Source organism: Humulus lupulus, chromosome 7, assembly GCF_963169125.1.
Source record: "Humulus lupulus chromosome 7, drHumLupu1.1, whole genome shotgun sequence".
NCBI classification, from domain to species: domain Eukaryota; kingdom Viridiplantae; phylum Streptophyta; class Magnoliopsida; order Rosales; family Cannabaceae; genus Humulus; species Humulus lupulus.
This window is the reverse complement of record NC_084799.1, coordinates 114202262-114218850: the sequence shown is the minus strand read 5'-3', so window position 1 is coordinate 114218850 and position 16589 is coordinate 114202262. Positions and strand designations below refer to the sequence as shown.

General features: G+C 35.5%; 2 protein-coding genes across 2 annotated transcripts; both read left to right on the top strand.

Moving 5' to 3' along the window:
• The first annotated feature begins 4812 nt into the window (after window positions 1-4812).
• On the top strand, window positions 4813-6294 carry LOC133792093 (uncharacterized). The gene has a single exon (XM_062230001.1). It carries the CDS (start codon window positions 4813-4815, stop codon window positions 6292-6294), a length of 1482 nt encoding a protein of 493 aa, XP_062085985.1.
• Window positions 6295-14024: 7730 nt separating this feature from the next.
• Window positions 14025-15823, top strand: LOC133792092 (uncharacterized). Its single transcript, XM_062230000.1, has 2 exons — window positions 14025-14625; window positions 15081-15823. The coding sequence occupies exons 1-2, from the start codon at window positions 14025-14027 to the stop codon at window positions 15821-15823; spliced, it is 1344 nt and encodes a 447-aa protein (XP_062085984.1).
• Window positions 15824-16589: the final 766 nt, after the last annotated feature.

The following is a 16589-nucleotide window of genomic DNA, read 5'->3' as shown; positions in this document are numbered from 1 at the left end:
CAAACATTTTTCTCTACATGCATCACATCTAAATTGTGCTTCAGTTCAAGTTCGGATAAGTAATCAAGTTAAAATAAAATACTCTTTTTACTCCAATTAAGCTCTTTTAGGATCTCGCTTTCACACCCCCGAAATTGACATGTTTACCCGGCAAACGATCTGGAACATGCGCTAATTGTTCGAGTATGTCTTGACTACTGAATTTTCTTGGAGGACGTCCTTTTTGATAATTCCCATCAAACAAGTGACTCTTCCTCCACTTATGCATAGAAGATAAGAGTCTTCTATGACCAACATAAGTTGTATTTCCAATTACTCGAGACGAAGGAGAGTCTTCGTTGAATGAAGGACATGTCATATATCCTTGGCCACTCCAACCAGACAAACTACTACGGGCCGAAAATTCATTGATAGTCCATAATAGTGCTACACGCATTCTGAATACACTGTTTATTGCAGCATCTATGGTTTGAACTCCTTCAATTCGTCTACCACAGGCCTCAAAAAGGCATCCATGCCCTTCCCATGTGATTTCGGATCGGGAATCAATAAGGTCAGCATGAATGATGACTCTTTCATGCACAACCAAGGAGGCATATTGTACATGCATAATATTACCGGCCACATGCTGTAAGATAGACTCATGTTACCAAATGGATTAAAACCATCAGTAGCCAAACTCAATCGAACGTTTCTGGGTTCTTTGGAAAAATCAGGATATCATGAATTAAATTGTTTCCAAGCACCCCCATCAATAGGATGGTGCATCACACCATCTTCTTTCAATTGTCCCGTACTATGCCAGGTCATATCATTTACTGTATGCCTTGAACCATAAAGAGGCTTCAGCCTAGGAGTCAAAGGGAAGTACCGCAACACTTTGTGGGTGACTTTTTTCCCCTTTGTGTCTTTGTCAACCCATCGACTCTCACCACATACAGGACAACTCTATTTTTGGGAATTCTCCTTTCAGAACAAACAACATCATACTTGTAAGCATGAATTGATTGATAACCAACCCTAACTTCCTCATTTTTTTCTTAGACACATAGAATGAAGGCGGAATCTTATTCTCCTTCGAGAATGCAAATTTTATAAACTGCAAAAGTTCATAAAAAGAACTATTTGCCCATTTATTCATAACCTTCATGTGCATCATCTTCGCCAAGAAGTTCAAGGAAGACAACCAGGGTATAACTCAGCTTCGACCTCTTGAAACAGGTCATCAAATTTATTCTTCGTACTATTTCCACCACCATATGAAATTACTTCATTTATGTGTTCTTCATTAGTGTCTTGTTCACCAATAAAATCATTGATGATGTCAATCATCTCATCAGCCACTGGAGCCCCGTTGTCCACTACTGGAGGCATATCAACTTCACTGTGGTAGGTCCACTTCATGTATCGCTGCAGAAACCTATATCTGTGTATGTGAGCCTCCACCACATCCAGTTTCTGATTCAACATAGTGACACACTGAATGCATGGGCATCTGACTTCTCCCGAAGCATTCACATGATTATTGGCCATATGTTTACATGCTTGAGGACCATTCCAAAACTCATCAGAGTTACGTTGTCTATTAGTTATCCAACTCTTGCCAATCGTCATAACTGATTCAAGTGGAAAATAAATTATCACAATGTGATAATCATAAAAAAAACTACCTTTATTTGCTAATAGTTTTTTTTTTATCACCAAAACACTAATTTTTTCAAGTAAATTGTGAAATCTTATGAATAAATTATTAAATTTTATGAATATATATTAGCAAATTTTATTAATATATATTATTGTTAGTTATGAGTGTATTATAAAGTTTTTTTATATAATAAAATATTTAATTATAATTATTATTATGTTATTTAATAATTATCAAATTCTTAATATAATTTTCACTTTTTTTTAAATAACAATAAAGTTTTATTATTACCAAATCTGAGCGTGAAGTTCCTCCTTCTCTCTACCATGGCGCGGCAACGTAAGGTGGTGCAGAAGCCTGTACAGCCAGATGCTTGGCAGGAGCTCCCCTCATCCACAAAAGATCCTTCTGTCTTGCCTCCGTCTGGTTTGGATTATGAGTATGATGCTATTGAGATTGTGTCCTCAGAGACCCCTGTGAAATCTGGTAAGGAGACGTTAGATCCTTCTCAGGTAAACCAATCTGCTCCTGAACTAAGCTCATCTTCGTGGGCGGAGGAGGTAGAGACCCAGTCATTTCAAGAAGCTATGAAGGAAACCTGGTCCCGATTTAAGGACTCGCTGCCTCTACAGGGGGGTACAAAATTGCAATTCAAGGAACCTCTTCAGAAGGATGGTAAAAAAATTGCTCAGCTGGACATTGAGGAAATTGCAATAGAAGCTTCATTCTGGAAGTCTGCATTGATTTGTGTGGTTATTGGAGCCAACCCGCCCTTACCTATTTTTGAAGGTTTTATCAATCGAATCTGGGGGAAACTTGGGATTGAATGAGTGGAGAGAATGAATTCAGGTTTTACTATGGTCAAATTCAGAGATGAGACTACTCGTGACTTGGTTTTAGAATCAGGGGTGGTTCATTTTGACAAGAAGCCAGTTATCTTACGGCCATGGACAACTGATATTGACTCTTTGAAATCGATTAAATTGGTACCAGTTTGGATCAGACTTCCAGATCTAGGTTTACAGTATTGGGGAACCAATTGTTTGAGTGCACTGGTTAGCACAATTGGGAAACCAATAATGATAGATAAGATTAGCAAAGACAGGTCGATGATAAAGTTTGCTCGGATTCTAGTGGACATGGAGATATCAGATTCACTACCTAAATACATTAGCTATATCAATGAGAGAGGTCAAGCAGTGGACCAATTGATTGACTATGAGTGGCTGCCTACAAAGTGTTCTCAGTGTAAAAAGCTAGGGCATACAGCTTCTTCTTGCAAATTTGTGGAAAGAGTTGTTTTGAGAAAGAAGGAGGTCATGACAGCACCTGTAGATGGATGTTCTGATCATAAAGAAACTGATAGTCTTTCTAAACTTGTCCAGGCACCTTCAGCTCAGAATCAATCAAAGGAGGCAGATGAATCCCACCCTGTGAAACTTCCAAAGGATCAAGGATGGGCCTACCCGAAAAAACCAGGAACTCAGAAATCAGAAAACCCAGCATCTTCCCATAAAACAAGTAATTATTTCAGTGTTCTCCAAGAACACTAGCAGGTTCTCACTGATCCTTCCTTGTTATTGAATTTGAATGGAAAGTTTCAACTTATTGAGTTGGAATGTTAGAGGTTTAAATAAGAGGAATAAGCAGTTATCTATTTTAGATATTTGCAAGTTGAATAAGATTGGCATTAGGGCTCTTTTAGAAACTAAAATAAAAGGAGAGTGAATTAAGGAGGTTATGAGTTCAAGTTTTATGGGTTGGGAATTTTATAGTAGTTTGAGCTTGGAGGGAAGAATTCTTTTATGACTTCTTTTTATACTTGGTTGAACAATCAAGATGGGAACAATCATATTTTTTCCAAGTTAGATAGAGTTTTTTTTAATGAGGATTGGCTTGACTCTTTTCCTAATGTCAGTGCCATAGCGAATTGGGAGGTAGTTTCAAATCATTGTGCTATAGTCTTGAAGCATATTCCAGTCCAGAAAGAGGGAAAGCGTCCTTTTCGGTTCTACAATATGTGGACTAGCCATCCTAAATTCAAGACTACTGTTTTGAATAACTGGAACAATCCTTTAAAATTTGAGGGTTGTGGTCTGGAGCAGATTTCCAGGAAGCTTCATTGGCTTAAGTTTGAGTTGAAGAGGTTTAATTGGAGGGTTGTAGGAGACATTGTCAAGAAGTATGAGGAAAGCAAGAATGCTTACCAGCAAGCTAAAATCAGTCTTTTTTTCTGATCTGACTAATCAGACCTTGAGTGTAGCTGAGAGATCCTTGTATCTGGAATTTAAGAAACAAGAGGCAGTTTATGCTAGTTTTCTTTACCAGAAGAGTAAGATAGATTGGATCCGTTTTGGTGATGAAAACTCAGCCATGTTTTATGCTAGTATGAAGAAAAGGAAAGCCAATAACAGAATTGTTTCTTTTGTTTCCGAAAATGGTAGAGTAGAAGATGATTACCCGAAGGTGATTAATCATTTTATTCATCATTTTCAGTCTTACTTGGGTTGTTCTAGTGCAGCTTCTGGACATATTGAATCTTCAATCTTAAACTTAGGTCCGCTTCTGAGTCTGGATGACCAAACAGATCAGATTAAGCCTTTCTCTTCTCATGATGTCAAATCAGCCATGTTCAGAATTAATGCTGTTAAAAGTCCTGGTCCAGATGGATTTGGAGCTGGTTTTTTCAAAAGTTTTGGTTTGACATAGGGAAAGAGGTGTCTAATGCAGTGCTTGAATTCTTTGACACAGGTTATATCCCGAAGGCTTTGAATAATACCATTTTAACTCTTATTCCTAAAGTTAGTCATCCAACAAATGCCACAGAGTATAGACCAATTGCTTGCTGTAATACTCTGTACAAATGCATCTCTAAAATGCTTTGTAACAGATTTACATCTATTCTTCCTAAGTTGGTCAATCAAAATCAAGGGGCTTTTGTTAAGAATAGATCTCTTGCCCATAATGTCCTTATTCTTCAAGATCTTCTTAAGGGTTATAATCGCAAACGAAGTTCTCCTCGTTGCTTAATGAAGATAGATATCAGCAAAGCCTATGATTCCATTGATTGAGATTTTTTAGAGAACCTGCTGAATGCATTCAAGTTTCCTGGCACATTTATTAGGTGGATTATGATATGTCTTAGAGGCTCCTCATATTGCATTCTCATGAATGGTCAACTCCAAGGTAGCTTTAAAGGTGGTAAAGGGCTTTGTCAAGGTGATCCCATCTCTCCCTTACTCTTTGTTCTAGTCATAGAATATCTTACGCGTGCACTTCATGGGGCTGCTAAGGACAAGAAATTCAGGTTCCATCCTTTATGTAAATCGTTGAATATTACTAATCTTTGCTTTGCGGATGATTTACTTCTTGTTTGCAAAGCTCATGCTAGTTCTATTCAGATTATTCAACAGTCTTTTGAAACCTTCTCAGCTGCTTCTGGTCTGTACATCAATAATTCCAAGTCCCGAATATTTTTTGGTGGTATCTCAGGTACTGAGAAGGCGTATCTGTTGAGTCTTTCTAAAATGACAGAAGGGAGTTTTCCTTTAGTTTATCTTGGCATGCCTTTGATACCTACAAAATGGAAATCTATAGACTGTGATCTCATTATTTTGAAAATAAGGCAAAGATTACATGGTTGGGCTAGTCGAAACTTGTCTTATGCTGGTCGTGTGCAACTTATTCAGTCGGTCTTAATGGGGATAAGGAATTATTGGATGAGCATCTTTCTTCTTCCTCAAAAGGTCATCAAGGAAATTGACTGTCTGTGTAGGAACTTTTTATGGGGTGGTAAAGGCACTAGAAGTAAGTTTCATCTTGCCTCTTGGGATCTAGTTTGCAGACCTAAATCTTATGGTGGTTTAGGCATTAAAGAGGGATCTCTCTGGAATAAAATCAATTTTGCTAGATTCATTTGGGCTATCTCTTCTAAGCAGGACATCCTTTGGGTTAAATGGGTTAACTGTATCTATTTAAAAGGGGTCCAGATTTGGGATTATGAGTTGCATAAAGATTCTAGCTGGTACTGGAAAAAGTTGATTAAGATGAGTAAATCTTCGTCTAACTCGATCTTGAATGAAGCTGTCATACAGGGGAAATTCCAGCTGAGCAAACTGTACTTACTGTCTATTCCTGGTATTCCTATTAATAGTATGAAGGCTGTTTGGTACAATCTTTCAGTGCCCAAACATAGGTTCATTCTTTGGCAGGTTATTAACCAGAAGCTTCTCACTAGGGACTTATTGCAGCACTGTCACATACCAATTATCTCTCTGAATTGTCTGGTCTGTGAGGTTGAGCTGGAAAGCCATTCTCATCTATTTTTTGACTGTATACTGTCCAAAAGAGTGCTTCAAGCTGTTGCTGTCTGGCTGGGTGGTTTAATTTGGTTTGAAAAGTTCAAAGACTGGAGTAGCTGGCTGAATGATTCCAGGAATGGTGGCTTGGCTCGGGTAGTCTCAGCCACTTTGGCTGCAACTGTGTACTATCTTTGGCTTAATAGAAATAAATGTTGTTTTGATAGTAGCTGCTATTTAGACTTTCTTATTAAAGAATCAGTTAAAGCTAGAGTTTTTAGCCTAAGTTTTAGAGCTAAAAAACAGACTTTGAGAGAGAAATTGATGATCCACTTTTTCTCTAGTTTGTAATTGAGGGGGAATGATTTGCTCCGGCCTTTTGGTTGTATCGGCTTGGTTGATCAATAAAAAATTTCCTTTTCTTAATCAAAAAAATAAAGTTTTATTATTTTAGAATTATTATTTTAATTTTAAGATTAAATTTAACTTAATCACCTATTTTATGTACATATATTATCAAATTTTATGAATATATTATAAAATTAATTAAATAAACAAATATTTAATTATAAATTTATTAAATTACCATTAAAGATTATTATTTTAATTTCTACTTATTTAATAAACAGATATTTATAAATTTTATACTTGTAAAATTATTATTTTAATTTATAATTTATATTTTTTTTAATTAATTGTTATTAATTAAAAATTTTAAACACACTAACTTTAAAACTATTTTGTAATGTTTAGTTTTTCTAAATCTACAAAAATATCGACAGCATAACGGCTGTAATCTAGCTTATCTTAAAATTTAAAATCTGTATAAAAATATATAAACCAGTCCGAGAACATACATAAAATTTAATTCAATCGTTTGAATTCACAAATAAACAATAGAAACATATTATAAACATATTCCCAAATCAACATATTATTTATCTAACCTAAAATATATATAATTCGAAACACAAACTTTATTTAACCTAACAAATATACAATTGAAAACAAAAAATGAATTTTAACCTAACAATTTTTCATAACTTAATATCAAATTAACTATAAAATTAACAAACATAAAAATTTAATTTAAAAACTATTTATGTATACAAATTAACTATCATTATTTATCAATACACTAATAATCACAAAAAACAACACAAAATTTAACAAACATTTATCAATTAATATACTAATCAATCACAAAACAAAATAAAAATGAAAATTACAAACAATACCCAAAGGCTTGGGATGATATCAATGAATTGGCCAAAGACTCGGGATGCTCCAATACAATCTGAAAACAAAAAAAATTCAATAAAAAGTTTAACAAACCCAATACAATAATCATAACAAAAAACTAAATGTAAAAAAAAAAAAAAAAACAACTACATTATTGGGTATAAATGAACTAACCTTAACAATGGAGGGCCAAAAATGGTGTTGGAACTCCTTTGGAGGCATTGGGCAGTGTTGGGCAGCGAAGGAAAACACAGAGAAACGTCTCTGTTTTAGAGGGAAATGAAGAAAAATGAAGAAGAAAAGCTTTGCTTGGGGGGTTATATCGATGTGACTTATAGTGTAACGCCCCAAACTCCAGGGACCGTTACAGTGTGCCTTGTAAACAGTGCTAAACTCGCAAATCGAGTCATTTGGCCAAAATCGTGAATTAAGTATGATTAGTGGTTTAGGGATTAAAAACTTTGATTAGGATGTAACGTTTCACTAGAACATTTAATATATACATTGGGATCCCGAAAATAAAGTTTCAGAGTCTATTACAGAAAATATTTACAACAGGCCGTTCTAAGCGGCAAAAACAGGGTTCAACCCTAGTTCCACTTTAAACCTCGGCTGTGGCGGACGAGCAGCTGCATATGTACACGTCATCACCTAAGCTCTCCAACTCAAGGATGGTCTAGCTTCCTCTTGCCTTTACCTGCACCACATAGCACCCGTGAGCCGAAGCCCAGCAAGAAAACATAATACTTTTCATAAACATTATCAAATGATTATCATTATAACCACACTGAGTGTAAAACTTTCAAACCAATGGGTGAACATCACATGATTCTAGCGGGAGAGTGGCTGTTAGATAAGCCACTGGTCTCCAAGCTCTCTTTTATAGCGGGAGAGTGGCTGCTAGGTAAGCCACTAGCCTCCAGGCTCTCTTTTCTAGTGGGAGAGTGGCTGCTAGGTAAGCCACCAGCCTCCAAGCTCTATTTGTTCATCGACCCTCAGGGTCGGTCAGGCATTAATGCTCCATGAGTCATTCAATGCTAATAGTCGATTAGATCTAATCTCCGTTGGCTTGCGTGAACCACGCTAAATCCATCCTTGACTAATAAGTCAGCGCTAAGTGACCAGTGTCCAGTATCACCGCCGAACTTGACTAGTAAGTCACAGCTTCATAGCTGACACTAACACCTTTGCCAATTCTGACTGACAAGTCAGTGCAACATGACCAGTGCCCAGTACCACTGCCGAACCTGACTAATCAGTCACAGCTTCACAGTTGATACTAGCACCTTTGCCAAATCTGACTAATTAGTCAGTATCATGCACAGGTAAGCAATGCTATCAATATGTATCATATGCCAATTATCCAAGAATAGGGCATTCAGCATGCTTACTAAACAGTTTCTAGCATAATCATGATCATGCACAAACTCAGAGACTCAAGCTCTGGCCAATCTCATATTCATCATTCATGGCATGCCCTAATCACATGTTTCTCGTGCATTACATGCATCACACTTAATCATCCAGCATGCCTCAACAATAGTCATATGCAAATGGGCAAGATTTCCAAGCATTCATTATGCTATCAATGTTTACATTTAAACATCCAATATGCATCAGGAATAGCCATGCATGTCATACTCAATAGCCAACCAACATGCATCATAATAGCCATGCATGTCATGCTCAATAATCAACCAACATGCATCCATAATAGCCATGCATGTCACATATACACAGGGTGCAGTTTTCTTACCTCAGATTCGAGCTAGAACCAATATAAGAATGACCCTTGAGAACGATCAACCTTTAAGCCCTTAGCGGTCACCTAATCATAACCAAATATGGAACACCATGAATAACATGATAATCAAAGGTTTCCACACCAATATCTAGCCTCCAAGAGACCAATCCAAACTAATCCAAGTAGTAGGGACACTCCCGAGGCCCATAGTTAAGTTCCCGGGGTCAAAACGAGCAAACGGGGTGAAAACAGGGCAAGGGCTGCAGCCCTAGCACCTTGGGCCGCGGCCCCCAGGGTTCTCTGAGGCAAGGGCCGCGGTGCCCAGCAAGCACAAATTCCTGACACCTGCTTCATCGAACTAGGGCCGTGGCGCCCAAGAACAGGGCCACGACCCCCAACCCTGGGCCATTCCCAAACGTGTTTCAAGCACTCCAAATCCTCCAAAAACATACCCAAACATTCCCCAATCATCAAATCAAAGTTCCCAAGCTTCCCAATACTCCAAAACCCTCAAAACCTAAAGCGTAAACCGACCAAAAAACTAAACAATTAACAAAGTCCAATTCTAAGCTTAGAAACTTTAAAAACTTAAAACTTCAAACTTAGATTACCTTCGATTGGGTTGTTTCTCATCAAATCCTTCGGCTAAGAAGCTTCTAATCCTTCCTAGGATCGCTATGCCTCGACCCTAGCTTGATTCCGACTCCCAGAACTCAAGATTCCCTCAAGAAGGCTCAAACGGTAAGACGGACTGTTTTGAGAGAGAACGAGAAGTTTCTAACGTATGTTCTTATCTGTCAAGCTACTTCAAGCTTAAGTAACTTCAAATAAAACCTAGTGCTTGGGGTCCCGAAAACACCCCCGGGGACACTATAGTCAAAACTTCCAGAATTTCACCATAATCTCAAATATTCCCAATCTATCACCAAATAAACATTTCTATTACCCCAAAATTGACCCCGTTATGATAAAACCGCTAACTCATAATCTAAGATCGTCTCATGCCGCATAGCTCGAATATATCTCCATACTAATGAAATCTCATTCACATATTACAATATGCACCCAATTTTCAAATATGCCCTCAGCAGGCCAAATTACCAAAATGCCCTTATCGTTAACATATGAGCCCATAAGCATGCATTCACCATCATATAATAATATAATTCACATCAACATGCATATAATCATTAAATACTATAATAAATCAATTATGGCCCTCCCGGCCTCCTAATCAAGGTCCTAAACCTTATTAGGAAATTTGGGGCATTACATATAGCGACGACATGTCGTCACTATAGGTAATAAATGGTCGTCGTTGATATCAAATGCACTGTTTCACTCAAACTGGGAAACCCTACAGTGATGACATGTCATCGCTGTAGGATAGTGAACAATACACGAATCCTCTCGTGTGCTACGCATCTACCCTACAGCGACGACATGTCGTCGGTATAGGCAGTGAAATTTGACTTAATTTTTTTGGCGGTTAACTTTGCCACGTTTTTGTAGACCCTATTACTATGCCATGTCGTCGCGATATTGTACAAAATAACTGACCAGTTGATTAAATTAGACTCTATAGCGATGACATGTCGTTGTTATAGGGAGTGAAAATAGGCAACCAACTCACGACGATTAAGTTCCCTCCCTATCCTACAGCGATGACATGTTGTCTTCCCTCCTTTTTTTCCATGAGGACTCTACTGCAACGACAAGTCGTCGCTATAGGGGGTGCAAATAGGCAACCAACTCTGGGCGGTTGAGTTCCCTCCCCATCCTACAGTGACGACAGGTCGTTGCTATAGACAAACATATTTCCCTCTTTTTTTTCTTCGATGAAGACCCTACAACTACAATATGTCATCGCCGTAGAGTCAGTTCCCGCCTCTTGTTCCCTCCAAATTCCTGGTACTCTACAACGACGAAAGACAAGAAAGAGAATCAATACTTTGAAGCCAACATACTTAAGATGAAACTTTTTCTTAACTCTCCTATTTGTGTTTATTTTCTTTTGGTTGTGGTGTTTCTCTTAGAATTTTGATAGATTTCTCTCTTTTTTGTATTTTTCTCACGCTCTTTGATTAGTTTCTTTCCCTATTTATGGACTCTAGATTATTAGAGAGTGGTTGGAGTGGAGAGAGTGGATAAAAGTGATTGGTGATTGTTGAGGAGTTATTGGTTAGTAGAGAGAAATGTGGAGATATTATTATTATAATTATTATTTATTTTCTATTTCTCCTCGCTCATTCTTTTTCTTCATTTATTTACAATAAAAATAAAGATTTAAAATGTTCAACAAACACCCCGTCAAGGATACATGTGGTAATTTAAGGACACATGTGAGACTCAAGTCAATTTTAGAATTTGGCAGTTAAACTCTTTGCCTCTCTTTGTAGATACTTCTTTTACCACTCTTAATTTGAGATGACAAATACTTTGCATATTTGTCTTTAAGCTTTTGATTTGGTGACTGCACACCTATTTCTTCTTAGATTGTCTAAGTATGTTCGGAGAAGCATTTTAATCCCTAAGGGGTCATTTGGTATGCAGGAATCTGTAGACGGTAATGAGAATCTGAACACTTTCTCATGTTTGGTATTGAGTTTGAGTTTTTCTAATATGAGAAACTGAACTCTAGGGGTTTTAACTTATCCTGATTCTGGGTTCAAGTGAAATCCATTTGACAGGTGGTTTTCAGATATCCAGGAATGCGTAACACTGCAAAATTATTAGTATTTTAAAAAAAAAAATAATCTTAAACCAATAATTTTTAGTTAATGACTTATTTTATTTTTGAAACTTATAATATAAAAACAAATATACATATATCAAACTATAAAATGATAAATAATAATTTTTATTGAAAGAAATTAATATGTAAAGCCTTTATATTATTACTTTAGTTTAAAATAACAAATGAAATATTATTAAAAATAATATAAGGGTATTTTTGTATTTTTAAAAATTATACTTGATTCTAGTATATAATAACTGTATTTTTTAATTTTGTTAAAAAAATATTTCGCGAGTAAAATTATTTATAAATTATAATCTAATGAAGAATTTGGTAATTTTTTAAAATGTTATTTGCTTTTTATAATTATATTATTTATTATTTTGACGAAATATATTATTATATTAATTTTATAAAAAATATGAAAACTTGACAGATTACTATACGCAACCAAACACAGAAAATGATATTCCCAAGAATCATAGATAAGATTCTAGTGCACAACCAAATACATTGATGTATGTTTCTAGACTATCAGATTACCCTCTTCAACTTTTCTAATAATATGAAAATTTTGAATTTGCTCCTCAATGTGTTTAAGCTTCTTGTTTTGCACCATGCCTTTTTTTTTTCTTTTACTTATGCCCTTACTTTTTACTTTCAACTTTTAGCTTTTGGTTGTAGTGCCCAAAAGTAGCCCTTGCCGCCTTTCTTTTTACCCTTTCCAACTTTCCATTAGGGCTTGATGACATGACACAACTCCACAGACATATATCATATATCTCAATCAATATCAATACAATTTCATGATTTTATATCTGTGGTAACCTTATGTCACTGCAATCATAACATCAATGTATAACATTATACATATCTCATATGTAACATAAAAGTCATATACTACAGTGGTTTTGTTTTTCTCCTCCTTTTTAAATGTGACATTATATATAATATATTACAATTTACAAATAAATTATGTACTATTTTTAACTAATATCCTTAGTTCATTAAAAAATATATGTTTGGCAAAAATATTTTCGCATCCCTGCATGTTGGAGATGATATATATAAAAATTGGGAACAGGTGATTTTTTTCAACCATTACGTGCTACTCATGCATTATTTTACCAATCGCTCAAATTTTCCTGGACGTCTTTGGCATGAAACAATTTATATATATATTTTTTATAATATTACTACTAAATTCATCACATTAATTAAGCTCGCTTGCTTTATTTGTCCTCTTTCACATTTGTAAAAGTGACCTTTTGCTTGTCCTTTTATTATTGTTGATTTTTTCCTTGCCCGAAAGGTAATAACTGCTATATAATAATGTAATATTATAATATTTGCATATGGTTGAGTATAGAGAACCATCTTTATGTTTATAGCCATACTATATTATATTAGTGTTCTTTTCTAAAGAAGAATACCGACCTAACTATATATCGAAGTTAGATCCAGCTATATTGAGTTTCTCTGAGGCTTATTCATAGGTTAATTTAACTGTTTTACACTGTCTTAAAAGTTTCATGGAGTACAAGTAGGATTAAGTCCATAAAAATCCTTCAATAATACAAAACTTATATATATACCCCCCATTAATTATAAATAGTAATTTTACGAAAGTTATTTTTAAGGTAATTATTCAGATCATGAGTAGTATCTTAATTTATCATTGAATTTTTTCAATGAATAATTTTAGGCCGGGATCGTCAAAACAATCCAAACTAGCCATTCATAACAATAACCTTTACATATTTTGCTATTGCATGGGCAGAATATATTATATAGCAATTTTCTTGGGTCAGACTCATTGACCGAAAAAATGTAAAAGAACTTTGAAGCAGTTCTAAGCACACAGCTGACTTGCTATAAAAGTTAACTAGAATCTTTTATCCCAATACATATTCTCACGCACGAAAATAGTGTGAAACATTCTATAGTATTACAACTTGTGCATTTAGTTGTCTAAGTACATAGGCAATCCATATAAGCCTAACGTACTGATTTCTTTAGATATACTTCTTATAATTATTCCAAATGGCATACAGTTAATTATGGGTTTGGTTAATTAGTAAAGTCAACGTAATAAAATACTCCTACAAATGCATTTTTTTTCTCTCTTTCCTATTTATTATTTTTCCAGCTGCTTTTGTTTAGTTTTGAAGAAGAATCAATTAATGCCAAACCTTAAGCCGAACTCCAAGCTTTAGTATAGAATTGATTAATTGAGTTCTCTTAGGTATTATATAAGCACAGCTTATAATCATAACACTCATCATCTCATATAGACATTTTATTTCTCAAATAGAAGAATTCAACATAAAAAAAGGAAACATATAATTGTATTTAGAGATGGCTAGACTAAGAAAGTCACATGCATTTGTGGCTCTCTTCGCTGTGTTGATCTCAATGGAAATGGCGATCAATGCTAGGGGCCAAGGTGGTAACAACGGAAACAACATCGGCAACAACAACAGTGGAGACAACAACGGCAACGGCAACGGCAACAACAACAGTGGAGACAACAACGGCAACAACAATGGCAACAACAACAGTGGAAGCAACAACGGTAATGGTAACGGAAACAACAACAATGGAGGTAGCAACGGCAACGGAAACGGCAACAATAACGGTGGAAGCAACAACGGCAATGGTAACGGAAACAACAACAGTGGAAGCAATAACGGAAACGGTAACGGAAATGGAAATGGGAACAGCAATGATAAGCCAACGAAGCCGACGAAGCCAGCAGGCGACGCTGCCTCAACACACTACGACGTTTTGACGCCGTTAGCTTCAGGGAGGGAACGAGCTTTCTGCAAAGCCAGGGGGAAATGTAATTCCAAAACCCTTACATGTCCCGCCGAATGCCCTTCGAGAAAGCCTAAGAACAACAAGAAGAAGAAAGGTTGCTACGTTGATTGCAGCAGCAAGTGTGAAGTCACTTGCAAGTGTAAGCCTCCTTTCTCTTCATCATATGCTCTTCATTTATTTCCTTCATGACATTATTCTATAGTACATATTTTGAAAGGTACTTAGTACTCATCAATACGTGAAATACATGTGATCACTGTGCAATTAGAATTTTGAAATAGTAAAACTTAAACAAATATATATTGCTATATTAATGCTTCATATGGTGCCCAACATAATGTGTCACTTTAAATATGTTAGACACCACATGATATATAAAGCAACATATATTTTATAAAAACTTGTATAACAAGCTATATGATCATTAAGAGTACTCAAGTAAAGGTCACTTTATTTCTATAGTATAACAAGCTCAAAAGGGTTATTTCGTTGTTTATGATCATTGATGATTTTCAATTAATGTATGATATGCATAGTCTAGGTCTTAAAAAGAAATTTAAAGCTCACTCTTGGCTCTGTTTGTGATTTTGGCAGTTAGAAGACCCAACTGTAATGGCTACGGTTCCCTCTGCTACGACCCACGTTTCGTCGGTGGTGACGGCATAATGTTTTACTTCCATGGCGCAAAGGGTGGCAACTTCGCCATCGTCTCCGACGAAAACCTCCAAATAAACGCACACTCTATCGGAACAAGGCCCCAAGGCAGGACCCGAGACTACACATGGGTCCAGGCCCTGTCCGTCATGTTCGACACTCACACCCTTGTCATCGGAGCAAAGCGTGTCTCACAATGGAACGACGCCAATGATGCTCTCATTGCCAGCTGGGACGGCGAGTCCATCCAAATCCCAACTGACGGCGAGGCCGAATGGAGGACCGACAGCACTCTCAACAGACGACAAGTCGTTTTAGAGAGAACCGACGATTATAACAGCATCAGAGTAACGGTGGCAGGTCTCGTGCAAATGGACATTAAAGTGAAACCCATTGGAAAAGAAGAGAACAGAGTCCACAACTATCAAATCCCAGAAGGGGATTCGTTCACTCACTTGGAAACTCAGTTCAGATTCTTCGACCTCTCAGATTCTGTTGAGGGGGTTTTGGGTAAGACATACCAACCAGGTTACGTGAGCCCGGTCAAAATTGGAGTTCCGATGCCGATGATGGGTGGGGAAGATAAGTACCAAACGACTTCTTTGTATTCTCCTCTATGCAACCTTTGCAGGTTTCAGTGGCCATCTATGTCCGACAACAATGGTGAAGTTGCTCAATTCTGATGATGACATATACATAAATGATAACAATAAATGAATGTTATTTGGTTTAGAGAAATATTATCAAGAGTTTAATATATTTCTTATGATATTTCGTAATTTAATAGTGTAAAATACGAATAAAGGGCTAAAATTATGTCCATGTATTCATTATTTCATTAATCTTTATTACTGGTTATATTACTGCTTTTTATTCATTGATGAATTAGTTTGATTATATGTATCAGGCTATGATAATTTGAGCTGTTTCGCGTTTTCTTGTGAATTCTTACAAACTAAAAGAATTTTATATATATACATACTTCTGTATAAAAATATCTTGATAAGAGAAATTAATTGTTTTAAGCTGTTTAAAATTAACTTATAATATTTAATATTACATTAAATATATCATATATACTTTTTTTTTTTTTGTTACTTTTAAATTCAAAAATTAGAACAAACATAAACTTAAACAAAAATAATTAAATTATTTGATTAAAATAGGATATTTATTTAAAATTTTTATGATATTAATATAAATTTAATAAAAATAATTAATAAATTCTATAAATAAAACTAAACAAATGTGCATATTGCAAGTTGCTTATATATATAGTTTTCTATATAAAAATATTTAGATAAGAGAAATTATTAGTTTTAAGGGTTATTTATTTTTTCTCCTTAATTTTAAGGTAATATTCTTATATTTAACATAATATTTTTATATATTTAATAGTAGATTGTAAACATAACTTAAACTTAAATAAATAAATTAAAATATGATATT

What these genes read in the sequence shown, in the direction of transcription:
- LOC133792093 (XM_062230001.1), top strand. Translation starts at nt 4,813, where the DNA reads ATGAATGGTCAACTCCAAGGTAGCTTTAAAGGTGGTAAAGGGCTTTGT.
- LOC133792092 (XM_062230000.1), top strand. Translation starts at nt 14,025, where the DNA reads ATGGCTAGACTAAGAAAGTCACATGCATTTGTGGCTCTCTTCGCTGTG. An exon ending in GTGTGAAGTCACTTGCAAGT is followed by an intron (nt 14,626 to 15,080) that starts GTAAGCCTCCTT and finishes TGATTTTGGCAG; the next exon opens with TTAGAAGACCCAACTGTAAT.